Source organism: Canis lupus, chromosome 6 (genome assembly GCF_011100685.1).
Source record: "Canis lupus familiaris isolate Mischka breed German Shepherd chromosome 6, alternate assembly UU_Cfam_GSD_1.0, whole genome shotgun sequence".
NCBI classification, from domain to species: Eukaryota; Metazoa; Chordata; class Mammalia; order Carnivora; family Canidae; genus Canis; species Canis lupus.
Genome location: NC_049227.1, coordinates 57,156,873 through 57,184,509, shown reverse-complemented (window position 1 = coordinate 57,184,509; position 27,637 = coordinate 57,156,873). Strand labels below are relative to the sequence as shown.

Here is a 27,637-nt window from a genome sequence, read left to right as displayed (position 1 = left end):
CTTGAAGAGTTAAAACAGTTATTTTTATTATATAGTCAAGTTTAAGTTTTTTCCCCAAGATTTCTTAAATTGCTTTTTCTTCTAAGATGTTATTGCAAGCTTCAAGATGTGTTACATACATTTGTACATATGCTCACATACAAGTAATTATATGCTTTTGAATCTGATCCTGTTGTATTCAGTGGATTTGTATCTTAAATATTGAATCATTACCACACCTTTAATTTTTAAATTCATTGTAGTTGAGTGATATACCTTAAAATTTAGACATGTTCCTTCCATACTATTCCTGTGTTTCTAAAACATGTTTATTCATCTCAGTTAGGGAATCATAAAACTATGGTCTGTGTCCTGGCCTACAGTGTGTTATTACCAAGCCAGTTAGTTAAGCATGGTTTTCACATTTTTCAAGGCTTATGAGAAAGAAAGAAACAAAGAGAAAGAGAAGGAGGGAGTGAGGGAAACAGGAAGAAGGAGGGGCAAAAGGAAGGAGGGAGGGGGAAAGAAGAGAAGGAGGGAAGCAGGGAAGAAAAGAACAAAAAAAGGTTGCGTAGGATCTCTGTCACAGAGATCGTATGCTACCTGAAAAGCTTAAAATATTTATTATCTGACCTTCTACTGAGAAAGTTTGCAAACTTTATTCTAGATGAACATCGGTATCCCTTTAAGTTAAAAAGAAAAAAAAAGTTCAATCATTACACTTTTGATTAGAATTTAACTAACTTATTAAATGAGGAGAAAAAATTTTCTTACCATCCTTTGAACATATAAGATACATCATTATTTTTTTCCAAGTCTTTTTTTTTCCTCAGGTATGATTTTTTAAAATTTTCTTCATATTGTTCCTATTTCGTTTTAAGTACCCTAGATAGTTGATGTTTTGTTGCTGTTTTGGAATATAGTTTCCCCATGTTTTCAATCTGTAAGTAGAAACTTCTTTTTTTTTTTTTTAAAGATTTTATCTATTCATGAAAGACGCAGAGATAGGCAGAGACACAGGCAGAGAGAGAGAAGCAGGCTCCATGCTGGGAGTCCAATGTGGGACTCAATCCTGGGACTCTGGGGTCATGCCCTGAGCTGAAGCAGGCGCCTAACCACTGAACCACCCAGGTGTCCCAATAAGTAGAAACTTTTGAATTTGTGGTAATTTATTTTTAATCACCTTATTGCATTTTCATAATACGATCATCAGTTGATTCTATTGGATTTTCAAGAGAGGCAGTCATAATTTGTGATTACAATTTCTGACAGCTATATCTCTTATTTTTATCTTATGGTCTTTTGCTGTGGCCAAAGTATCTAAAAGTGTTTCTGATTTTAATGGGAATACTTCCATTGTTTTATTATATATGATGTACCTGTTACTATAAAATATTTATTGTGTTAATATTCATCTAAGCTTAATAAAGTTGTTCTGTTAATCAGAAATAGGTGTATAATTTTTCAAATGCATTGTTTTTGGTTATCTGTTGAGAACTTAAATGACTAATCTTTGCATTTCTTTTAAAATTTTAAATTTATTTTTTAAAAAGATTTCATTTATTTATTCATGAGAGACACAGAGAGAGAGAGAGAGAGAGAGAGAGAGGCAGAGACACAGGCAGGGGGGAGAAGCAGGCTCCATGCAGGGAGCCTGATGTAAGACTTGATCCCAGGACTCCAAGGTTATGCCCTGGGCCAAAGGCAGGCGCTAAACCACTGAGCCACCCAAGGCATCCCCTAACGTTTGCATTTCTTGATTAAACTAGGTGATCATTTTGGATTTTTCTTTCATATTCTCTTAAAATTTTGTTCTCTAATATTTTATTTTTGAATCCTTATTTACTAATGATTTGTATTTTTTTCCTTTTCCATACTTCTTTTTTCATTTCTTTTGTTGATATCTATGAAGTAATATAGTGTGGAAATTATTAGTGAAGATAAAAGCTTTTCTGTTAAATTTTCTATGCTGACAATTTTTTATGAAATGTAGAAAACGTGTGGTTTCTGTGAGTTTTGCTCTATTAAGTTTTATACTATGAGTCTGTTTTCAGAAATTATATATTTTTAAAAAATTTACCTAAGTCACAGATATGGTTAAATTTGTTAAGTTGAAATTTATGAAATTATCATTTTTTGATTCAAATTTTCATATTGACATTCTCTTAAATTTCCTAATAAACTCTGTATTACTTACTGAGTACCCTTTCCCATTTCATTTCCTTTCTTATAAGTAGATTTGGTAGAATACTAGTTTTACAGAACATTAATAGGTGTTAAATTTGTAGAAATAAGTATTGGATTGTATTTGGAATGCTTGTATCAACAAATTTATCCAAGTTTTTTTGTTGTTGTTTACTGCACTACTTTTCAGAGTTTTTCTTTTCTTTTTTTTTTTTTTTCAGAGCTTTTCTTATGCTTAAATGCATGGTAAGTATTTCCTCAAAAGGAGACAATACTCACTGTTTCCCATTATTATTTGAATACAAGGAACATCTTTTAATATCTTGTGGGATTTATATTTCATGAAACATGCTTTGGAAAATCTAGTCTTGTTAGCTCCCGGTTATTTTGAAAAATTAACTCTTGAATTTGGCTTTTTCTTAATTCAGTACTTTCTACTTTTATCTTTATTACTTTATTTTTATTATAATTCTTTTAGTTGGCACCTGAAATAGAGTATGATTTTTTAAACTGATTATTTTTAATTGAAGTATAGTTGACACATGATGTTGCATTAGTTTCCAGGTGTATAGTGATTTGACAAGCCTTTTTACATTATTATATACTCAATAAGGTTTAGCTACTGATACCCTATGATTGAAATTCATTAACATGGCATACATGGGTCCTTAGTGATGCCAACATTTATTCCTAATACCATCTCCAAATTAACTGATTCATGTACACCTTACACACAACAAACTTTTGGGTCTGAATGCCTTTGCCTTTACTCTTTCTGTCCATGATCTTCTCACATTTGTCTTTTTCAAAACTTCACTTGCCTGCTTAAAAAACTCCTTTCCACTTTATTTTTTTTTAAAGATTTTATTTATTTATTCATGAGAGACACACCCTGGGCTGCAGGCGGCGCTAAACCGCTGTGCCACCGGGGCTGCCCTCCTTTCCACTTTAAAGATTTACCTCACTTTATGAAGCTTTCCTGACTTTCACATCTGTTACATCCTTTTATAGTTTGTTTTCTTGCCAGAATTCTCAATTGTGTCTTTCATCTCCTTGAACATAATAAACATCACTATTTTAAGATATGTATCTGATGAAACTTCACTGTATGTAAACATCCCCTGTGAGTCTGTTTCTATTGCCTGTTGCTTCTCATAGTTCTCTTTCAAGTAATTTCGTCTCTTGGTATGTCTGATTTTTTTTTTTTATTGTGTTGGAATTTGTTTTTGAAAAATTGTAGAAATAACTTGAGACCTAGAGTAGTGTTCCATTCTTCTAAGAAGTCTTAATTTTACAAGGGAATTAAAACCCCCCAAAGCCCTAAGGGTTGCCACATAAAATACAGGACATTCAGTTACAACATTTGGGTTTTCGGTAAGCAATGAATTTGGTAGAATTATATCCCAAATATTGTATGGGACATACTTATACTAAAAAATTATGTTGTTTATCTGAAACTCAGATTCACCTGGGTGTTATATTTGCTAAATCTGGCAATCCAAGTCCTAAAGCACCTATTGTATGTAATAAATGAACTATATGTAGAATGGTACTTGATGTGTGAAGTGAAAAAATAGTCACTCAAATAATTTTCTTTGTAGTTCATATGAGAAAACCTGATTGAGAGTGCTTCTGCAAGGTGCTTGGGAGCAATAGTAATACAGTATCACCTAAAGACAATTTCAGGGATTGAAATTGTCTGAAGCTTGACTGTAGTCCCTGTGAGAGCTGTTCTACTTTTGTCAAAAGCCATGTTCAGCCTCTCATCTCTTTCTGAAATGGCAGATGCCCTTAGGGAAGAGGTGGCCTAAATGCTGGTCTCGTATCTCTGAATTTCTATATATTTTGGCCTTATAATTTTTCACTATCCTGTTAGCTCTCTGGTGCATTCAAGCAGGTTTTTAAAATTGTCCAGCTTTTCTAGTTGCCTCAGCAGGAGGTTTGGCCTAAATTACTTAGTCTGCCATTGCTGGAATCAATGTATAATTTTAAAACAGCAGAAGAAAACTCATGGGAAGAGCCATAGTTGTACTCCAGATCAGGATCTGTTTGGCACAAAAAAACTCTTTAGGAAAGAAAGGAAGCATATATTTTATATACACTTCCAGCCTGTGTACTTAAAATAAACATGTTCTAAAGCAAAATATAAATGTACCTAAAGGATTTTTGTCTACTTGGAGAATAACCAGCTTGAGTTGTAACCAGTCAGGAAATACTAATAACCACTTATATCTCAGTGGCTTAGATAAAATTATCTAAGTAATTACTTGGATAGAATAGGCAGTGAAATGATTTTTGAAATGGTGTTTAAAATAGAAGCCCTGTTGGCTGTGTTCATACATGCTTTCTGACTTATATAAGGCTTAAAACATTTTAAAAGTATAAAAAAGGGTGCCTGGGTAGCTCAGTTATATGTCTTGATCATGATTTCAGGGTTGTGAGAATGAGCCCCATGTAGGACTCCATGCTCAATAGGGCGTCTGCTTGAGATTCTCTCCCTCTGGCCACCTCCCTGCTGACACCCTATGTGCACTCTCTAAAATAAATATATATGTATTTTTTTTTTTTACAAAGTATAAAAGTAACTGTAATGTACACAAATGAATTGGAGAATTGGTTGTCTCCTTGTGGTCTGTATATCTGGCACTTCGTGATATTGTGAACCATGTAAGAAACTCACCACGACTCACCTTCCAGATTTCATTAGCATATCAGAATCCATTTCCAAGTTTTTTTTTTTTTTCATCTCCAAGTTTTTAAATGAAGTGTGCATTTGGTCTGTTTCTTATAGTTTAGTTCTCTAATACTGTCCTTAGTTTCTATCCCTAAGTAACATAACTAGTGCACAATTCATTTCCAAACACAGTGTGTTTCAGTAGAACTGAATATTTGTGCTTTTTAAAAGTGTTTTCCCCCCCACTGGAGAGCACATTTACTGTCTCCTTTGATGATCAAATATTTAAAGAGTATAGTTATAAAAGAAGCTATTAAACTTAATTTTTTCATTAGCTTTAATAAAAAATCATTCATTCTAAGCATGTCTTAAATTTTTGTTTCTGAAAAAAATTTTTTTTAGAGTTACGAAGTTGCAACTGCCCTAGAAAATCAAAGCCACAAGATTCGGTATTCAGATTCAGTGGAAAATGGATCAATTATATTTTCTCTTTCTGGTACAGTATATTTGCTAACTGTCTTAAGTTTTTAATAAAATATGTCAGTATAAATTCTAATAGTGGTAGTTCAGTTAACCAGGTAATAAGCTTAAGGTATTATCTTTTGGGAGAGGTAAATGTATAAAACTTTATTACTGCTGCAAAAGTAATACATATGGCCAACTACAACATGCATTCCTTTTTAGATTATAATTGTTGGGGGCACCTTGGTGGCTCAGTCAGTTAAGTGACTGATTCTGGAGTTCAGCTCCGGTCATGATCTCAGTGTTGTGAGATCAAGCACTGCACTGGCTCTGCGCTGGGCATGGAGCCTGCTTAAGATTCTCTTTCTCCCTCTCCCTCTGCCCCTCCCCTGCTTCCTCTCTAAAGAAACAAAAATTGTTGAACTAAAGCTGAACCAGTGAAATCTGGTAGAGGACGGTAAAAACTTGCTTTGGAACTACAATGCAAATAGAACTAGAACAAAACTCTCTCTCCAACAGTTAGGACTTAAAATACTATCAGTATTAACAAAGAGGCCAACATCACAACATTGGTCAAAAGCCATATATAAAAACAAGAGAGAATGTTTTTTCAGGATTTTGTACAAGAGTTTGCTGATATAAACAAATACTAAAAGAAAAGAACTGAATAGAGACAAATAGAAGTTCCTCAAGTCATAAAACTAGGGGCAGCCTAGGTGGCTCAACAGTGTAGTGCCACCTTCAGCCCAGGGCATGATCCTGGAGACCCAGGATCGAGTCCCACATCAGGCTCCCTGCTTCTCCCTCTGCCTGTGTCTCTGCCTCTCTCTCTATCTCTCATGAATAAATAAATAAAATCTTTTTTAAAAATCATAAAACTATGTAATTGTCATGGGCAAAAAAAATACAAGAAGGAATTAGATCAGGATATGAGAAGGCTGGGGCAGCACAAAGCGTAGGTTTGTGGTAAGGAAATGACTAAAATGATAAAAGAGGTGGAAGTAAAGGATTTTATCAGGAGGGTTGCAGATAGATAGACTGGTAACTCTAGCAGAGGTTTTGGAAGACAGGCAACTTCCAAAAGCTCCTAGAAATGAAACTCCAGTCTGAAGGTGGTCTAACCTCAAACTTCAAAGTCATCCTTCCTGATTGAATAGGGAGTGAAATGTTTTTGAATGTCTTCTATGTCCCTTCGCCACTTCATACCCAGGATCTTATTTTTTCCCTCCAGTATCTTATTTAATCTTCTCAACAAACCTATGAAAGAATTATTGTTACATTCTTACAGATGGTAGAACTTAGGTTCAGAGAGGTTTATATACATTGCCCAAGTTCACTCAATTAACATACTATCACTTTCCTCAGGTTGTCTTTCTTCTCTTTTATTATTTTTTTTTCTTTTCTTTCTTCTCTTTTAAAGAGCTATAATTAGGGCAGCCCTGATGGCCCAGTGGGGTATCATCCTGGAGACCCCACATCAGGCTCCCTACATGGAGCCTGCTTCTCCCTCTGCCTGTGTCTCTGCCTCTCTTTCTCTGTGTGTCTGTCATGAATAAATAAATAAAATCTTAAAAAATAATAATAAAGAACTATAATTAGATCAAATTTCCCTTCAGGACTATTCTTATGGGCCTGATACAGTTTCAAAAATCCTAGATATCTGAGTGTTTTAATTTATATAATAATGTTCTCTACAAAGGTTTCTCCAAGAAATAGTTGAAAGCTTATTTTTGATTTCCAGCTTTAAAAAAATCATTATAATATACAAAAAAAAAACAACTAAAATCAGGCATTACTTTGTGTTCAGTGCCTTAGTTTGAAAATTGTTACTGACCAAAAAAGCTTTTTCCTTTAGAATAAGCCATCTTTTTATATAGAGCACTTCAAAGAATTACCTAAATCGTTTTGTAACATAGGAATTTTGTTATAGTAACTTTGTTCCTTCTAGGTTTAGGTCTTGGACACTTAGACCTATACTATAGCTATTTTTGTTGATTCTACTGAGTTTACAAAAAAAAATTGATTATTATAACAAAGTGATGTTTTATATTGTGCTTACTTTTCCTAGGAGTTGCATTTTTATTGATGGATGCTAAAGAATGCTTTATATCAGCTGAAGAAATATTTCTAGCCAAAATTGAGAAGTTTATTAATATTCACCAAAAGAGTTTTTTGGTTCTGTCTGCTGCCCTCCATGGGCCTGAGGAATGGAAACTGATGTTCAGGATTCAGCAAAGGTATAGAAGAATAGTACTACAGACTTAAATCACATTGTTTTTACTTTAGTTCTTAATTCTTTTAAGCAGGTGAGTTATGTTTTGTCATAAGATAAACATTATAATGTTAACTTGTCATATTTCATAAAATGTGGGCCTAATGGCTATTTCAAGATTCAGGGTGACAAATTTCAGAGTTCATGCTGATTTCTTAGATTTTCCTTCGAGACCAAAAAAAAGTGAATACTCTTTAGTCTATTAAATTCTGGCTATAAAGCCATATCATACCTCTGTGGAATAGGGCAGGGCGTGAATAAATAAATGAATATAAGGTTTCTCTCTCCTTTCCGCTTAACAGCTATCTGTGTAAGTTATATGATCTATTTACAAATTATTTTTCAGATTCCTGGGTAGTAACTTACGGATACTTCCAGTACACAACACAGTAAATGCTATTAATCTTATGTGCACTATAGCTAAGGTGAGTCATCTAGAAAAATGACACATACATAGCACTCATGGATTTTAAGGTTCTTGACTTCAAAAGGCACACCCACTTGAGCAGGATTAACAAATACTCTGCCCCTTTTCCCCTCAGAGAAGTTGCTCTTTCAGCATGCAGCTCTTTGAAGCCTGAACTCAGCCCTCTCATCTTCTCAGTTTTACTTTCAGTAGCAAGAATGACTAATTTTAGCCCAAAAGAGCATTTGGCATATATACATTGTGTTGGCCCTACTGGTTTCTTAAATCTTCCTTCAAGTTCTAAAATATAATTATTGATCAGGCTGTAGTCAAGAACTGTCAAAGTGCAAAACATACGATTTTATAGGATAATGTTCACAAGTTGCCCACCATCTTTTCATGGTCTTTTCATTTGTCTTCCCCTATGAAATGGGCCCTAGGCAGAGTTAGGTGTTTCTTATTCTTATACTTGGAACAGATCTCCATTAAAGCAATTCTTAAAGTTTTCTTTTGGCTTTTTGGAAATTCCTAAAGACAAAGACCAGTATTTTTCTATTACTCAAGTAACACAAACATAGTATTTAGCACAAAGAAGGTGATTTGATACTTAGAGTATGTGAAAATTTATTTTTTATATGACCCTGTAAAAATAACTTATTTCTATAAATAATGTTCCATGTTTATAACTTTTTACAGACTGCCTCCAAACCATACACAGATAGGATCTGCTATAGAATGATAACAACTGAGGCTTACATCATTGAGCAAAGTCCTGTTTGGAAAACACTTCAAAAGTTAAAACTGAGTAGTGATCCATTTAACCTAAATTAGTGTATCAATTGCTTAATTTCTTTAGGAATAATGTTAAAATAATTAGACTTAATTATAATGTTCAAATATATTTACTTTAAAGATTTTTAAAAATTTAAAATAATAAAATGTATATGATTAAAAATGATTTTATCTTCAGTTTTGTTGAGTAATCCCTTTAATAACGTTTAGAAAAAATTGGTACATACATATATTATAAAACTCAGATGCAGTTTCTTAGTGATACAAACTAAGTTGGATGGACAAATATTTACTACAAAATAAAAACACAGCATTTTCTAACTAGTCCCTTAGAAAAGGAAAAGTCACATACACTTTTTAGCTATTCCACAAGGGCTGCCAGTATTTCTAAAATTAATCTTTGCAGATGCTTTCATATTATAACTGCTGCTAGAGGGGTGGTGATGGGATTCTGCCCCCTAAGACTCTTCCTGAGGTAGGAAAAGAAAGGAGAATTGAGACAATCAGCCAACTGGCCTACTGAAAACCTCTGTATACTTTTACAGTGCTGTGATACCCTATTTGACACCAAGAGTTCTAAAATATAGCATCTAACTGGAACATAAAGTATATCAATGTATTTATAAATCAGTATAGCTATATGAATGAAGGCAATACAACTTCATTTTATGAGATTATAATACAAAATTATTAGTTTGTATTGGATTTTCAACAGTAGGATCTAGAATATATATATGGGCATTATTTACCACGTAGATAATCTTTTTAAAACCAAAGAATACTACTGGTCCTTAATGTGTCATCACAGAAACCAATAAATGAGAAAAGCTACATTTATTTTTCTAGCAGTATTTTACAGAAAAGTTTTTATAAAGGTATTAAATAATCAAAATGGAAAATACAGTATTTTACTAGTTTTTATTTAGGAAATGGAAGTTTCACTTTATCCCAATATTTTCTTCAGTGGTAGACTTTGTTTTTATTTCAATGAGTTCTTCTACTCGAGCCAGAACACTTTCAATCAAATCAAATGTGAAAAGAGCTGAATGTAGGACCTGCAGTGCCAACGAAAATTAATGTTACATTAATGTTGCGTTAAAGCAAAAAAAAGAAAAGTCTTCAGCTGGATATAGCTTAGGAAAATTTCAGATCTACCTTAAGCTGCATTTCAGGAGGCATATTAGGGATCTCTTCTCCACCTACAGTTACAGAACAAAGATCTTTAGACTTCTGGACTTCTGTAAGAGAAGAAAAAAAATCATGTATCACATTTAACCATTAAAAACAACTCTCAGATTTCAATAATCAATTTTTAAGCAACTTTCATTATTATACCCATTACACTAAAACAATATTTCTGGTAATGCCTATAAGAAATACTCCATAGCTATACGGAAAAGAGCAGATTATTATAGAATTGCTTAATGACTTTAAAAAGTAATTCTGCATCTAAGACTCTTTTTCATAATTTGTACAGATTTACTTGAGAGTGAGGATGGACAGAGCCATACCCAAGTTAGTATAATAGCCAAACAGAAATACTTATAATACAGTTAGATTTTTAATCAGAATTTTTATTTTAACCTGGTTTTAAACCAGAATATGCTTCAAATTGGTTTAAATCTTTGTTAACTCAATTTCATTGTTAACTGGCTTACAGATCTGCTAAAAATCATTTTAATTACACATAAAATAACTTTCATGGTTCCTTGTTTGTTACAAAATAAACAAGTGTGACATTTAAAAGTTCTTTATTTTGAATATAACTGACAGTTCTAAAACTTAACTAATTTTTAGACCTAACCAAAAATGAAATTGCATATTACCAACCTTGGCTATTTTCTTGGCTATTCTTAATTTCTGCTTCATAATGTGCTTTTGACATATTAAGTCCTGTATGGAGTGGCTTTAAGAAATTATTCTCAATCTTTGCAAGTTCTGTCCATAATCCGGTCTGTTCAAAAGAATTAATGAAAGAATTAGTTATTAGGTTCAACATTTTTTGATTGCCTATTATTATTAAACACATGTTGAAAGTTGGAGAAATAAAAATAAAATCTGATCCTTGCCTTCCAATATAGTTTACTGTTTAATAATACATTCATTATTACATCTAGTTATTTTATGTGAATACCAATAAAAACAAAAATGTACTTTGGATGGTCTACTCATTAATGCATCATTTGGACAGTTCCTGATTTTGAGATCTATAACTTACAAGCTTTACTCATGAGAAAATTATCTGAGAATCTATATGATGAAACATAAACCACCCCTACAATGACAAATTATATATTCCTTCAACTCATGACCTTTCAATTGATATCCTTGTCACAGACCTTGTTCTAGAGAATTCTCTCCTTCCCTATTGATGGAAACATTTCTAACACAAAGCTGTTATGAACTTCCTGGTGATCAATGTAGACAGAGGTTTTACCTGCTTTTGTCATCCATATTAGAAGCATTTCCTCCTATAGTACTTAAAGGAGGAGAGTCATAAAGTCTTAATTTTATTAGGAAGAAAGGGAAATGGGGGACACCTGGATGGCTCAGCGGTTGACCCTTTGGCTCAGGGTGTGATCCTAGTCCTGGGATCGAGTCCTACATTAGGCTCCTTGAGGAGCCTACTTCTCCCTATGTCTATGTCTCTGCCTCTCTCTCTCTCTCTCTCATGAATAAATAAATAAAATCTTAAAAAAAAAAAAAAAAGGAAGAAGGGGAAATGGGAGGGGAAGGGTTGAAGGTAGGGGAGAGAGATGAGACAGAGGAGGAAAGAGAAATTCATTAGTATTATTAAGTTTCCAGGTACTCCTTACAAAGGAAGATACTTTAGGTAAAAAAGGGAAACTTAGGAACCCAATTATTCTTAACCAGAAGTGGACCACTTGAAAACCTATTTGTGGGATCCCTGGGTGGCGCAGCGGTTTGGCGCCTGCCTTTGGCCCAGGGCACGATCCCGGAGACCCGGGATCGAATCCCACATCGGGCTCCCGGTGCATGGAGCCTGCTTCTCCCTCTGCCTGTGTCTCTGCCTCTCTCTCTCTCTCTCTCTGTGACTATCATAAATAAATAAATAAAAATTAAAAAAAAAAAAAGAAAATATTTAAAAAAAAAAAAAAGAAAACCTATTGGTAATCAACTTTTGATTATTCAATTTTAAATTGAATTATTTATACAAACATCTTTTATTATTTATACAAAAAATCTCATAAAATATATTTTATTCATAATTATACAGGGGTTCTCAAACTTCACTGTGCTAAAAATATAGATTTCTCTGCTTTATTTGGAGACTGAGTAGATTTAGGGAATTTGCATTTATAAGAGAACAAATACCCAGGTGATTTTGATTAGGAGCCTGTGATAAGGTACAATCATCTAAAATGGCCCCATCCAGGCAGCCCCAGTGGCCCAGTGGTTTAGCACCACCTTCAGCCCAGGGCATGATCCTGGAGACCTGGGATCAAGTCCCATGTCGGGCTCCCTGCGTGGAGCCTGCTTCTCCCTCTGCCTGTGTCTCTGCCTCTCTCTCTCTGTGTCTCTCATGAATAGATAAAATCTTTAAATAAATAAAAATGGCCCCATCCAATGCCAATGAGAAACTGGTTTTTTAATTAAAATTTTTTAATTCAAATTTTAAATACTCAGATGTGGCTACTGTCTACTGTATTGGACAGTGCAAATCTAGGAGGTCTTTACTAAGAGCTCAGTTTTTTTTTTTTTTTTTTTAAGTTTTAAAAACTTATTTGAAAGAGTATGAGTGGGATGGGGGGCAGAGCAGTGGGCAGAAGGAGAGAGAGAAGTACACTCCCTGCTCAGCAGGGAGCAGGATGCAGGGCTGGATCCCAGGACCCTGAGATCACAACATGAGCTGAAGGCAGATGTTTAACCGACCGAGCCACCCAGGCCTCCCTTGTTTTTGTTTTTAAAGATTTTATTTTAGAGAGAGAGCATGTGTGTGCTTGCAAGCAGAGAGGAGGGAGAGAGAATCTCAAAGAGATGCCATGCTGAGTGCAGAGCCCAACACGGGGTTTCTTTCATCTCACGACCCTGAGATTATGACCTGAGCCAAAACTTGGCTCAGGTTGGACACTTAACCAACTGAGTCACCCAGGCACTCCAAGGACTTAGTTGTTTTTAATGGCCATAACTTTTTTTTTTAATACACAGCCCATAATCCTAAAACTTATAAGGCAATAAAAACATGGCAAAATTAGGCTATAGAAAATCTGTTGTGCATTCTGTTCAGCATAATTCCACAAATTTTTCATATGGTGAACTGTGATAATTTGAGAAGCATACAGGAGCAAAGAAGCTGTGTAAATCAGAATATTTTCTCTTATAATAAATAAGGTTACTAGATCTTTAAAAAAATACAAAGAAAATCATTTTAATATTTCTCTTATCTTCAATGTCTAGAAAAAGTAACTTAAGAATTTAAAAAAAAAGTTTTAATAAGGATAAAAATGTGAAGTTTCCACAAATGCTTGCTTTTCATTTTTCTCAAGTAGATTTAATTTATGTAGTTAAAGTTTTTCAGTTCTAAAGCTGACCTATATAATTCAAAACGCACTGTAGCCTATCTCAAAAAAGGAAGACTAGGCAGTTCTAAAACATAATAAAACTTACTGCAGAATAGACAAGGGTCTCTCAAAGGATACATAGTCAACCATGATAATGAAATAAAAGGAGGAAATGAGTAACACCTAGTTTTCCTTCTCCTTAGTTGCACATGATTCCTATTTATGATGTAATACTGTAGAACTTCTATAATTTCCTTTATTAATATTGTAATAAGGATAAGGAATTTCTATCAACTAAAGTCATCTGTCTCTGTAAATAATACACAAGGCATATGTTTAAAAAAATGAAATCCCAAAATATGGATTATATGGAATTATATGTATTTGTGTATATATATATATATATATATATATGTATTTGTATATATGTGTCAGATACTTGTTTTTTCCTAAATGAAAAGTATATCTGTACATATTACATAATTCAGTTTTTAAAAATTCCTAATACTTGTGGCCTTTACAATCTCACATAGTTTCCCTTGACCCTGCTTTCATTCTTATTACAATATCACCCTAGGACAAAAATGGGTAAGCAGGAAGATGGGAAAGTATATGAGTAGATAGAAGGTGAGGGATAAAATTATTATAGGCTGCGTATTAGAATTACTGTAATTTGAAACATTTAAAGATACCTACCTACCTACATACATAAAGATACCTACCAAAAAGAACACTAGGTATAAAAACTAAGTTGGTTTCAGTAGAGATGGAGGTTCAAGAATAGTTTTGTGAAGCTGAAGTGTGGGAGAAGGTGCCTGTAACTTAGGTAACAGGATGAAGAGAAATAAAATAGGGTGAAGAGGGAGATGACTTATGAAAAGAATAAATCAACTGACAGCAACCCCAAAACAGCAAGAAAAGAAATGGATTATTATTCAATTATGAATCACTCTTTTATATTTGAATGATCCTATTCTTAATTTTCCTATATACCTTTCTAATTGCTTCTCAGCTTTTCATCTGACTAGTTCACATCTCAGCACGCTTAACTGGTCAAAAATAGGTAGTGGTATGGTGGCTTACTGAGTTGAACATCTGACTTGATTTTTGCTCAGGTCACAATCTCTGGATCCTGGGATCAAGCCCTATGGCAGGCTCCCTCCTCAGCAGGGAGTCTGCTGGAGATACTCTTCTTTCTCTCCCCCCCTCTCCCCTTGCCCCTTCATGTGCACCCCCCCTCCCATGTGCCTGCTCACATTCTCAAATCTTTTTTTTTGTTTTTTTTTTAAGTTTTTTATGAAAGACACACAGAGAAAGGCAGATACATAGAGGGAGAGGCAGGCTCCTCACAGGGAGCCCGATGCAGGACTAGCACACAGATTTACCTGTCACATATCTATATGACTTACTATAATTAATTGCACTTGGGAGAAATGCTTCTGATATGAACAAAAAGGCTCTTAAGATGCCTCAAAGATAATCAGGTTGCCACTTTGGACTGTTTTTTGTTTGTTTGTTTTGTTTTGTTTTGCTAATCTCAGTATAATAATTCTTATGGTCAACTTGCTTGGTAATACTTTGGAATATATGATTCCCAAGAAATTTTTTAAACCATTAAAAAGGAAAACAATTTTATAAACTGGTTATATCCTTTTCTTCACAATACAATTGTTTGAGCCAAAGAAAAGGGAGTCATCTGTGCATATAATAAAAGATATTGCACAAAGCTAAACTGCTCTGTCTGCCCTCTAGCTAGAAGCCCATTTGCTGCCCCTCTAGCACACCGTGTTGCAACCTAATAAATTTATCACTTTTAATCAAGAAGATTCTTTTTCTCCTGTCAGGCAAATCAGATCATCTCTAGGTATGGCCTTTCTTGATTACTAAAAAAATAAACTCACACCTTACTTTAAGCACACCTTTCTGAAACCTGAGGACCTTCACTGCTGCTGAATTTCACTTATTTTTTCTAGTCTTACCAGAAGCTCCTCTAGGAGTCAGGAGATACTTTGTGATTCAAAGGTTCCGGCTTTTGCCTAAGGTCATAGCTATCTACCACTTACTAGGTAAGTGCCCTTGTGCAAGTTAAAGATCCTTCCAATGCCTACATTATTTATGAAAAGTAAAAAATAAACTAAAAAGTTGAAAAAGGACACAGGAAACTTCCTTCTGATGATAGCAATGTTTTATTTTTGATAAAATTTGGGTAACAGATCTATCCATTTATTGAAATTCAGAGATGTACACTTAAAAACCTATGCATTTCATTTTATGTAAATTTTATCTCAGAAAAACTACAGATATATTTAGCCATTTATTAAAATATATGCTGCAATATTTATGGAAAACTATGCTGTTTGTAGTTTATTATGAGGTACATAAATAAGACACTGGTGTGAATAGAGGGTGGAGAGATGGATACAGGATAACAGCAGAGTAAAATGTTAATGGTAGCATCTTGGTGGTGGGTAAATCAGGGAGTGGTCCCTGTTAAATTACCTTCAGTTTTGCTATATGTTTAGAAAACTAAACAATAAGATGTTGGGGAAGAATAAGCACCCTGTACAGAGTAAACGCTAGTCAATAATTACAAATAACTATTTTTGGCTGAGGAGGATAAACGAGGTTAAATCACTGAATCTACTAAATTCAGTCAAGAGGGAGGGAAGCTGCTGTTCTTATATAAACTTTTCACTGCAAATCATGATTTACGTAAGTTTTCTTTTAAAAAGCTCTTTGGCATCCTTATGTCAAAATCTCGGGGCTCCTGAGTGACTCGGGTCAGTTAAATGTTCCAACTTTTAATTTCATCAGAGTTCAGCTGAGGTTTGATCTCAGGGTTGTAAGCTCAAGTCCCGTGAAAAGATACTTTCATTTCTTTTATTATTTTCTTAAACCAGATTAACAACACATGTGATTCAGGTGGTTACAGTTAATAGAGATAATACATTATGGGACAGCAATTATTAGAATAGGTAGAAAGAAAGCAGATAAAAAGCAAATCTAATTTTACTTTATGACAAATGTCCCTCAAATAATTTTGTCTTCATTCAATACCTCTAATGATGCACTATTAAGAACAAAACAAAAAACTTCCTACACATTATCCAAAAATCCTGTTAACAGATTTCAATTTTAGTGCTGAAAATGGTTCAATTAGTCATATCTGGTGAGGGGATATCAAATTACCAGATGATTTTATTTTAGATAGCTTAGATTTAAATCATGACCTACAGGTAGAGGCAACTGAACGAGACATCCAAACATATGCACGCTCCAAAAGTTTAGTTAGGACGCAATGTACTTACCTGACGGGGCTAAGCAATGCTTATAGCCAAGATGGCAGAGGTTCGATAGGAAAAGGAAAGGGAAATTAGGTCTGAGGTGGTAAGGGCTCCTGGGAATTGACTTCAGGTTTCAGAATAATTGCTGGTACTTCTCCTAGCCTTTGTAGCTGGGTAAGATATTAAATATTGACTTGTGCATTTTAAACATACTGTTTCTTATAAAAAAAAAAACTCACTTACTTGATTGTCTTTTTCATTATCTTTGATAACCAAATATCTCAATAAATTTAATGAAGCCATTATTCTGTTAATTAAAAATAAATAATTTGTTACTTACAGCATGGTTTTATATAATCAGCAATTTCAATGAATAAAATAAGTTAAAACCTAGGGTGTATTTTTATAATTATGTTTGCCATTAGAAACTATTCCCCCAACACATCTTTTGGAATAGTAATTATCACTCTTGTTCGCCAAGTTCACAATATACAATTGTGAAAATTACTATTCTTTTCTCCTGAAGGAGTCTTGTTATCGTTAGTATTTCAGAGTATCATCTCTTCCTGAATTTTCAGATTCCGTTTTTAAAAGCTTACAACCACTTCTCATCATCTACTCTAGTAGACTAAACATAAAATTACATGTTCTATATATATAAAAATGATGTCCTAGAAAACAATAAAACCCAAACACATGCCTTTTATGTAAGTTATATCCATGAAATTCTTAGTTTTTAGTCACCAATGCTATAGTTGCAAATCTCTGTAAGTTGTATATTGGAATGCAGGGCACATTATAGGTAGACAATCATTCTGTTGGTCATACTTTTGGAAAGAGTTTTTAATTTTGTTTTTGCAAAGCATCTAATTACTTAAATATGGAAATCTTTATGAAATTTTATGAATTAACTATAGATCATAATGTAACAGGAAAATACATCTTATTTGTTTAGGTTTGCTAAAAGGGGGTTTTAACATTTTATTGTGAATTTCCTATGTGAACCTTAGTAATGGGTCACCTCACCTATCTGAGTTTTGGAGTAAATCAGTTTCAGCACCCTCTGGGAGAAAGAGTACCAAATCTAGAAGTGAAATCAGCTGTGGGCCTGTAAACCATTTGTTATGTGTTCTCTGAAAAGCAAAAAAAAAAAAATTGGGAAAGGTTTTAAATAATAGCTGATAAATTCATGTGTTATTTCTAACACCTTCATACTACAAAAATAAACATTACACATTTAAAATATTTTTTAAACTTTCATTTCCATTCTTTTACACTCTTTCTAGACACTGGGAACAAAATGCCAGATTGAAAACACTGATGCATTGTTTTCAGTATGGAATTAATGACTATTCATAAACAAAGTAGACTTAAGTTTCCATTAATATTTCAGAAATATAGAGCAAAATAAAGTCACGTCCTCAGCTCAAAGAATTAATACAATTTAAATGTACAGTTAACAGAATTTCAAAATTAAGGTTTTTAAAAAACAGAAATAGTAGAAAAATATGCCGTAATACTAGATATAGAAAAGGTCCACAGGGCAAAATTCACCTTAATGTATTTTACAAATGAATAAATATATCCTCCAAATTAAAAAAGATAATCAACACCTTAGCTATGCTCTTACCTTTAATGACACATCAATTTGATTTTTGATATTCTGAATAATGAAAGCCTCCACACCTGAATGATTACTTGTATTCAATAAGCACCTTGAAAGCAAAATTACAATATATTTGAACTTATCCTGGACTGCATTATTCCTAAATGATGATGAAAATCTTACAAATTCATATGGGCCATATGTTACTTCTAGAAACACAAAAATCAGTAAGGACATTTAGCAAAGTGATCAACCAACTGCGAAGTCACTTGTGGTTATTGCTCTAACTGGCAAATTCTATTTTAACTGGTTCTTTCCAACATGAAATTTCTATTAAATCAAATGTGAATCTTTGGTGCATATAGTTGCAATGACTTGACATAGCAAATCACAGTCTAAAAACTCTCAAAATTACTCCTTATGAAACTAGACTAGTTTTGTTAGATTAACTTAATTGCAAAGAAAGGAAACTCAGTATGACTGCCTTGAGAAAAAAGGGGATTTCTTGGTAGGGATATAGATAGCTCATCAAATTAAAATTTCATAAAACCTAGTCTAAGTCTTATCAATAGAAGTGATGATGGAATCAAGGGTGCTAGTATTGGCCAATACCCAAAAAGGACTTCTTGGCACTCTGACATTGCCCAAATCTATTTTTTTGACTCATTTTTATTTACTACCAGGTATGTCAACAAACTAAGGTTTGCAGGCCAAATCTAGCCTGGTGTCTGTTTTGTTTTTACTGGAATGCATCCACCCCCATCCCCACTACAAAGACAAAGTTGAGCAGTTTTAAGAGGTGGTGTGATGCACAAAGACTATTTAATGCACGGCCCTTTACACAAAAATCTGCTTTTTTTTTTTTTTTTTTTAATTTATTTATGATAGTCACACAGAGAGACAGAGAGAGAGAGGCAGAGACACAGGCAGAGGGAGAAGCAGGCTCCATGCACCGGGAGCCCGACGTGGGATTCGATCCCAGGTCTCCAGGATCACGCCCTGGGCCAAAGGCAGGCACTAAACCGCTGCGCCACCCAGGGATCCCAAAAATCTGCCTCTTTTTAACTCTGAAAGGTGCTAGAATCCTTTCTCTCAAATAGCACTATTAATAATCTCTACCATTAACTTACAGTGAATAGCCTATCAAAGTTATAACTCCAGTTAATTTCAAAGTGAATAATAAGATTACTGACATGTAAATTTTTAGCAGGAGCCTTATCAACCTCTTATTTAAAATCTCTCTCTAGTCTTTTTAAACTCTAGAATATTTCAATTATTTGAACTGAAATACTATTATGTATATAATAATATGTATCCATAATATTTGAGTAACCTTTCTCTACCTATAGGGATAAGAGAATTTATTATAATATGGCTTCCAAGAAGAGTTGACAATGTAAAACATAAATACTATAAACATTCAGAAAAATTAAGTGGCATTAATTTGGTTTTTAATCAACTATATACTTGACAATTAACCATTCTTGATACATACCTAAATAATGTGTATTTGCCTTGTGAATCCAACTTGTTAATATACAGCTGAAGCATAGCTAAACTTTTTTTCCTCTACAACAAAACAAGTAATATTGTTACATAAAGTGAATGAAGATTATAGTTGACTATTGAACACCAGAAGTTTGAAATGTGCAGGTCATATATGAGTGGATTTTTTTTCAATAAATACAATATAGTAAATGTTTTTTCCTTATGACCTTTTTCTTAAGATTTTAATAACATTTCCTTTTCTCTAGCTTACTTTATTATATGCATACAATATATAATACATATAATACAAACTATATGTTAACTCTTTTGTTATTGGTAAGGTTTCTGGTCAATATGAGGCTATTAGTAGTTAAGTCTTTAGGGAGTCAAAAGTTATACATGGCTTTCTATGCAGGAGGTTAGCACCCCTAATCCTTGTGTTCTTCAAGAGTCAATTATAAATTATTAATTAAAATTTCTCATTGCAATTCATTATTATGTAGTCTCAAAACATTTACATACCAATGTCTCAATGGGGCAAAGTGTCATTACTTTGACTAAGCCCTGGAAATTAAAAAATAAAATTCAGATGTTAATAGATTACACTGACAACAGCCAACTATACTATCAATGATGGATGGATACTAAAATTTCAGAGAAGTGAAGGTAGGAGATTTAAATATTAAGTAAATTTTCCCCTGAGTCTTTAAAATTTTAAAGATTTTATTTATTTCAGAGAGAGAGAGAGAAAACATGAGCTGGGGGAAGGGGCAGAGGAAGAGAGAGACAAAGACTCCCCACTGAGCAGGGAGCCAGATGCAGGGCTAGATCCCAGGAGTCTGAGAACATGACCTGAGCTGAAGGCAGATGCTTAACCAAGCCACCCAGGTGCCCCTCCCTCAGCCTTTCATTCCACTATTATATCTAAGGAAGCTAAATACAATCCATTTTGTAAGTAAAACTGAATAGAGTGATACAATGCATAAATTTAGAAGTCAATTGTAATTTATAATTCTGTCTACAGTGGCAAAAAATGAAATCAGACACACAAAAATATAATCCATTTGTTAAAAGTAATCAGTGTTAACATAATAATAGCCATGTTTTTCTCTTTAAATAATGGAAAAACATGTTTCTATATCAACATCTAAAGACCTACTTGCCAAAAAATAAATAAATAAATAACGACCTACTTGCCTATGATAACTAACAATAGTACAAAGTAAAATAAATCACAGGAGGGAAAAACAAAATGTTTTTCTAGTAATGAGTCCATGCACGCCTTAATGGAGTCCTTAGGACTTGAATTATGAGAAAAGTAAAGCTTCATTTCCAAGGTCCCTACAGAAACAGTGTCAAAGAAGAAAATTATGTTTTCTCACTAGGTGTTATACTATCAACTATGGTAAGCCATTAGCCACATATAGCTATTTAAGTTTAAATTAATTTAAATTGAATTAAATTTAAAATTCAGTTCCTTAATCAACTCTAGCCACATTTCAAGTATTCAGTGTGGCTAGTGGCTTTCATACTGTGTCAGAGCTAGAACACTATCACCATCACAGCAAGTTTTACTGGACACATGGCACTAGAGTTTTCAAAGGATATGGAGAAGGAAGTAGAAAAGGAGTCTGAAAAGACCTACTTAAGTTCAGAATAGGAAAGATGCTATTTCAAGATTAGAACACACACTTTACTTACCTGAGGTACAGTAAGAAAGCTCTTGATTTCTAAGTACTGGTGAAGTAGACTGTTGTCTTCTATTCTCAATAAACCATTCTCCAATAGATCCTACAGATTAAAATATATGCAGAGACACATATAGCAAAATCAACAACTATATTTGTTGACAATGATTGTGTGTAAATTACAATGGTTGCAAATAAATCTTACCACTCCTTTGGAGAAAACAGACTCTTCTGTTCTGGAAGAGAATATTAAAATTTATCAACATGATTTTCTAAATTGCTTTAGAATGATTCTTCGTTTTAGGAAAAATAAAGCAAAAATTGAAATTTAAAGACTTTAAAGTATGCATTAAGGAAAAATTTTGTTGAAGAACTTAGTCAAAATTCTTAATCCATGTTTGATCTGTCTTTTGAGTTGGCTACTGACATCCAAATCTGACCAAAATCTGCCCTCTCAGGGCTTATTTCCTAGCAACAAATCAATAGATCTTCCATAGCAATTGATAAGAAATCAATTATACATGATACTATGTATTCCACTTGATTACATCTGTAAAATCTTTTCAATTATTTTTATACAAGAATTAAATGCTTTCCATTTGTGGTAATATTTTTTTAAGGTGTATAATCTTTTTTAAATATTTAAGCCTTGTGGCAAAAAAAAATTATCTAAGGCCTAAGTTCTTATTCTAACCATGCAAGGAGTTAAAAGTGTTGTTTCTGTTTAATGACTAAATAGTTTGGAAATCTTAAGAATATAGAACTTAAGATTCAAATCAATACATATTCTCACTGGATATAACAGAGACTAAAAAGAATGTAAAATCATTAAGACATACATAATACAGTAAATTTACAGAGTTAATAACTACTTGTGCCAGGAGACCCTTGGAAATTCCTGCCTTGTAGGCCGAGGCTTTGGACATTTGCCATGTTACAAATCTTCCTTCACCTGGGAAGAGATGGGATTGATAAACTGTCACTAATGTTCCTATAGGATATACTACTGAAAGGTCCTGATTGATCGCAAGAGATAATTTAAACATGTTACAAGAAAACACAAAGCGTATAGTTTTGCAAAATTTTTAAATGTCTCAAAAAATCATACATATTTGTTACTTTGCAATTTTTTAAAAGAAAAAGACTTGCATTCTTAATACCTCAAGTAAGAAAAGTTTCTGCATATAATCACTGTCAATAATCTAATAATCTCAGTTACAAAAAGGTGGAGTCAAGACACCTCCTTCCCTTTGATTCAGTCAGATTGTGTCCATGAATAAAAACATGGATGAATTTCTTTTACAGACCACCTCTTCTTAGATCAAGGAGGCTACAGTGGGACAGCGGTGTTTTAACTTACCAACTTTTGAAATAAGAGAAGCAGCCTCAGAAGCAGATGACTGGAAATTCCCTTTTAAGACAATATTTTAATATTTAAAGATAATTTTTGTTGTGAAACCTCTGACTCATTTTTGTGTCATATTTGCATCACTGTCTTATAAAATAACTGAGTAATTAATTAGGGTCTGGCAAAGAGAAGGTAGTCTCCCCCATCTTAACAAGAACTACTTTAATACCACTATTTAATTCTGAGATGCCATCTAAATGATCTTACCTTTGCAAAAAGACTTCAATATGTGCCATGTTAAATTGCAAAAGGTACGATGGGCTAAAATAGACAACATATATATATATATTTATATGTATATATCACATGTATATTTTTAGAAATTTATATACATAAATACTATTATGGGTTGAATTGTGCCCTCCTCAAAAAAGAAATGTTGGAATCCTAACCTCTGGAACCTCAGCATATGACTGTATTTGGAGATAGGGCTGCCCTTTTTTTTTTTTTTTAAACTGGGATGGGCAGGGGCAGAATAGGAACCTCCCTACTCTGGAGATAAAACTGAGGTCCTTAGTGTGAGCCCTAATCTAGTACAAATGGTATCCTTATAATAAAGGGAAGTGTGGACAGACATACACAGAGAGAACGCTGTATGAACATGAAGGTAGATTGGAGTGCTAGATCCACAAGCCAAGGAATGTCAAGGATTGCCAGCAAACCACCAGCAGACGGGACAGGCAAGGAATAGATTCTCCCTCAGAGCCCTATGAAGGAATCAATCCTGCCCACACCTTGACCTTGGACTTCTATCCTCCAGGACTATGAGATAATGTGTTTCTTTTAAGACTATCTCATTTGTGGCATTTTATTATGGCAGACTTAGCAAACCAATATATGTACCTAAGTCATTTTGGTGGTAGTGTGATTAAGAGTACAGGCTCTGGCGTCAGACAGAACTGTTTGAATCCACCTATCCCACTAGTTAGTTGTATGATATTGACTGGATCCTAATTTGTCTAAGCCTGTTATTTTCATCTGAAAAATGAGAATGCTCTATTTCATAGTATCGTAAAGATTAGATAATGCATGCAAAGTTGTCTGCATATTATTTAATACATGGTGAACATGTAAGTGGAATACTGCCATTATTGCAGTATTTACACAGAAATATATCCCCAGGTATATTCATACATAAATATATAAATGTACACCAAGAAATATGCCTATGGCCTGAAAGACAGAACACATAATCCTTATTATTATGGGTATGAAAATCTAAAAGGTATATTATAAAATTATATATTTAAAAAATAATTTGGATAAACTTTATGAGAAAAGAAGGACAAGGTCAAGATAATTACAATAGGAAGAGTCAACCTAATTTGGATGATGAAGGAAGGCTTTCCTCATAAAGTGACATTTAAAGTTAGAGATGGTCTAAGCATATAAAAAGGCCCTAGAGCAGAAAGGTTCATAACACATTTGAATAAAAAACCGTAAAAAGGTCTGTGTCATTGGAGCATAGTAAACAAGAGAAAAGGTGGTAAAAGGGGAATCAGAACCATCAAGCAGGGACCAAATTATGCATAAGTTTGTCTCATGTGAAGACTTTTAGACTTTAGAGCAATAGATAACCACTGAAGGGTTTTCATTAGGGACTGCTCTTAAAGTAGTGTTTTGAAAAAAGTTGGATTAAAAGGGATTGAGGTTGGATATATAAATACTCAGGATTACAAGAGTAATACAGTTAAAAGATGATGGCAATTTAGACCATCCCATGGGTAACTGACTGACCAGGTCTCTCCCTTGTAGTCCAGGGTGATCCTAATAGCTTCAAAACCAAGCCGTTTCACACTTTCTGGTCTTGTCCCCCTCATGTCTGTTTCACGCCCCCTTCCCCTGCCAACACCTTTTTGATATTTGAGTACTACTGGCTTTAACAGATAATATTGCCTATAATATTATTAATAAAAATAGCTTTTGTTTATACTTCATTTAAAATCCATTAGTACATTAATAAACATACACTGGAAATTGAGTTTGATACTTTTAGAATTACATCAATAAGCCAAATATTAATGCCTACCTTAAGACCATTGGAAGCTGATCAATACTGATGCCCTGTACAAATACTAGATAGGCCAGAGAAGCCATAGAGTCTGCTAACTGTTTGTCTTCTTCTTCCTCAAATTCAAGATAGTCCCAAGTCCTCTTTTTCCTTCCATGATTAAAAATTATTTTGGGGAAAGGATGCCCAATTGCTGATAGAAAGCCCTGTGAAATGAATAAAAAAGTGATAGCAAGCAGGCTCTAGTATGCTCTTCCCACCCTCCCTGCCATATTCACATCCTGTATAATCCCTTTCCCTTGAGTGTTGGTGGGACCTGCTGGACTTGCTTCTAACCAGCAGAATATGGCAAGATGTCACCCCATAATGAGATTATGTTATGACAAAAGTGAGAGGACTTTTGCAGATATATTTAGGGTTCCAAATCAGTTAATTTGGGGTTATCCAGAATGATGACTAGCTTTGGTGGACCTGACTTAAGCAGGTAGAAGGCTTTTTAAAAGGGGCCAGGCCCTACTTGAGAGTCAGTAAATCACCTCTGCAAGCATTAAAGAACTAAGCTGCCATGTTATGAGAGAGCCTATGCAGAGGACTTTGTGGCAAGGAACTACAGACAGCCCCTAGGAGCCGAAAGTGGTCCCTGACCAAACAGCCAACAAGAAAATAGGGACCTCAATCTACAGCTTCAAGGAGATAAATTTGACAACAACCTGAGGGAACTGAATGGGAAGAAGAAAAAGTTTTGGAGATAGAGGGTGGTACAGTTGCATGACGATATGAATGTACTAATCCACTGAACTATATACCCTTATAGCAGTTAAAATAGTAAAATAAAATAATAAATTTTATGTTATGTGTATTTTAGCAGAGGTATTTGAGAGCAATCTGAAAATGTGAGATATACAAATATCATGAAATGACAGTAAACCACTCAGGTAAAAAATACTCTAGGATGGGATGCCTGGGTGGCTCAGCGGTTGAGCGTCTTGCCTTTGGCTCAGGGCATGCTTTCGGAGTCCTGGGATTGAGTCCTACATCGGACTTCCCGCATGGAGCCTGCTTCTCCCTCTGCCTATGTCTTTGCCTGTCTCTCATGAATAAATAAAATCTTAAAAAAAAAAAAAAAAAAAAAAAGAATACTCTAGGAACAGTGCTTCACTGACCACTGTCTGCCTAGATACAAAGTGGGCAAAAGGACCACTGGATTTAGAGTCACTGGCACCAGAGACTCCAGAAATAGTGCTGCAGTCTCAGGTCATAAGGGTTCTTGTGTCATAAAAGAAAGACAAGCATGATTGGACAGGACTACAGGTTAGTTAATTAGTTATTTAAAGGAGGGAAAGAGGAATCCCTGGGTGGCGCAGTGGTTTGGCGCCTGCCCTTGGCCCAGGGCGTGATCCTGGAGACCCGGGATCGAATCCCACGTTGGGCGCCCTGCATGGAGCCTGCTCCTCCCTCAGCCTGTGTCTCTGCCTCTCTCTCTCTCTCTCTCTCTCTGTGACTATCATAAATAAATAAAAAATTAAAAAAAAAAAAGGAGGGAAAGAGAGAGAGAAAGAGCACTCAGGAAGCATAAGGCCACTCCTATGCCTCTTGTTATTTCTAACTATATGACTAGAAAGCATCTTTTGACCTTCAGAATCCAATGGAATTGATTTGTATTTTGGCTTAACCACTTACTAGCTGTGAGAGATATTAGACAAGTTACCTAACTTCTCTAAAGCCTCTGTCTCCTTATCTAGCAAACGATATATCTATGTCAAATATTTATTAAGAAGGTCCGCAAAAAAAAGTGTAAGAAAGATAAGGTTACAACAAACTACTATATAGAAGTCAAAAAGGAATGACAACAACAGCTAAATCAGAATGAACACTGACTGATCTTTCACATATTCACTCATTTATTTAAATAAATACTTGAGTGTCAGGCACTGGGCCTGACATTGTGGGGAATCATAAAGTCAAAATAAACTTTTCTAGCCTTCAGGGAAGTAAAATCTGCTGATCCCAGATGGCTCCATTAGTCATTTCAGAACACAGAAAGAACCATGAGAAATCATCCTCAGTCACAAGAGACTGCTATTCAGCTACCAGATGCTAAATATATACTGCTGTACTGATTTTCAAAGCTATGCATTCCTATTATAGCTATAAGGCAAAAAGTTTACTGTATTTGGATTCCAAATGTCCTCTTAATCATGAAGCTCTATGTCTTCATTTGGCCAATACCAGATATATTTTTTCCTAGAGGAAGGTTATCCTTTTAAAAAATTGTTATAGGAGGTGCCTGGGTGGCTCAGTTGGCTAAGTGTCTGCCCTCAGCTCGGGTCATGATCCCAGAGTCCTAGGATCGAGCCCCACATTGGGCTCTCTGCGAGGGCGGCGGGGGGGAGGGGGGGTTGCTGCTGCTTCCTCCATCTGCCATTCCTCCCACTTGTGCTCTCAGGCTCTATCTCTGTTAAATAAATAAATAAAATATTTTTTTTAAAATGAAAATCCAAAATAAAAAATCAGTATACATAACCAGATTCTACAGTGCTGCTTTAGGATATCTGGAAGTCCACCTGTGTCCAAATTAGGACCCTCCCTCTCTGACCACACACCATCCAGCAGTCATGCTGGATATACCTGCCACTCTACAATTTCTCATGGCAGCCTTGGCCCTTTTAGGCATGTTACTGTGATGAAACCCTTGGGACATTCAAGCAGTTCTATATCAAAATAACTTCTGCAAAGGAGAGATAGCTGAGGCTATCAATCTCAAGCATGCCACACTTACCTGGACTTCTCCAGTATAGAAAGAGAAGGCATCTATCTCCTCATTTTATCTCCTATCCTGATTTCACCTCTACTTTTTTTA

General features: G+C 34.4%; 2 protein-coding genes across 15 annotated transcripts in view; one reads left to right on the top strand and one right to left on the bottom strand.

Annotated features, from left to right (window-relative positions):
* Positions 1 to 22,816, top strand: part of C6H1orf146 (chromosome 6 C1orf146 homolog) — a 58,444-nt gene extending 35,628 nt beyond the window's left edge. For 8 of the 12 annotated variants that reach the window (XM_038541375.1, XM_038541378.1, XM_038541372.1 and 5 more), the window contains 4 exons: positions 5,240 to 5,333; positions 7,368 to 7,536; positions 7,918 to 7,996; positions 8,674 to 8,946. In XM_038541375.1, the coding sequence (XP_038397303.1) occupies positions 5,240 to 5,333; positions 7,368 to 7,536; positions 7,918 to 7,996; positions 8,674 to 8,808 (477 nt within the window). In that variant the 3' untranslated portion in view covers positions 8,809 to 8,946. Of the gene's footprint in view, positions 1 to 2,384; positions 2,410 to 5,239; positions 5,334 to 7,367; positions 7,537 to 7,917; positions 7,997 to 8,673; positions 8,947 to 15,265; positions 15,359 to 22,663 lie in introns of those variants that run through there. The other 4 variants (XM_038541382.1, XM_038541383.1, XM_038541381.1 and 1 more) reach the window with 2 other exon arrangements.
* The window catches only part of GLMN (glomulin, FKBP associated protein), a 48,375-nt gene continuing 29,601 nt past the window's right edge, over positions 8,864 to 27,637 (bottom strand). For 2 of the 3 annotated variants that reach the window (XM_038541371.1, XM_038541369.1), the window contains exons 8-19: positions 24,796 to 24,983; positions 22,974 to 23,027; positions 21,564 to 21,594; positions 21,372 to 21,461; positions 20,193 to 20,234; positions 19,678 to 19,751; positions 18,207 to 18,291; positions 17,603 to 17,709; positions 16,820 to 16,883; positions 10,600 to 10,723; positions 9,925 to 10,007; positions 8,864 to 9,824 (exon numbers count right to left, since the gene is read on the bottom strand). In XM_038541371.1, coding sequence (XP_038397299.1) covers positions 9,708 to 9,824; positions 9,925 to 10,007; positions 10,600 to 10,723; positions 16,820 to 16,883; positions 17,603 to 17,709; positions 18,207 to 18,291; positions 19,678 to 19,751; positions 20,193 to 20,234; positions 21,372 to 21,461; positions 21,564 to 21,594; positions 22,974 to 23,027; positions 24,796 to 24,983 — 1,059 coding nt within the window. In that variant the 3' untranslated portion in view covers positions 8,864 to 9,707. The remainder of the gene's footprint in view (positions 9,825 to 9,924; positions 10,008 to 10,599; positions 10,724 to 16,819; positions 16,884 to 17,602; positions 17,710 to 18,206; positions 18,292 to 19,677; positions 19,752 to 20,192; positions 20,235 to 21,371; positions 21,462 to 21,563; positions 21,595 to 22,973; positions 23,028 to 24,795; positions 24,984 to 27,637) is intronic. The other variant, XM_038541370.1, reaches the window with a different exon arrangement.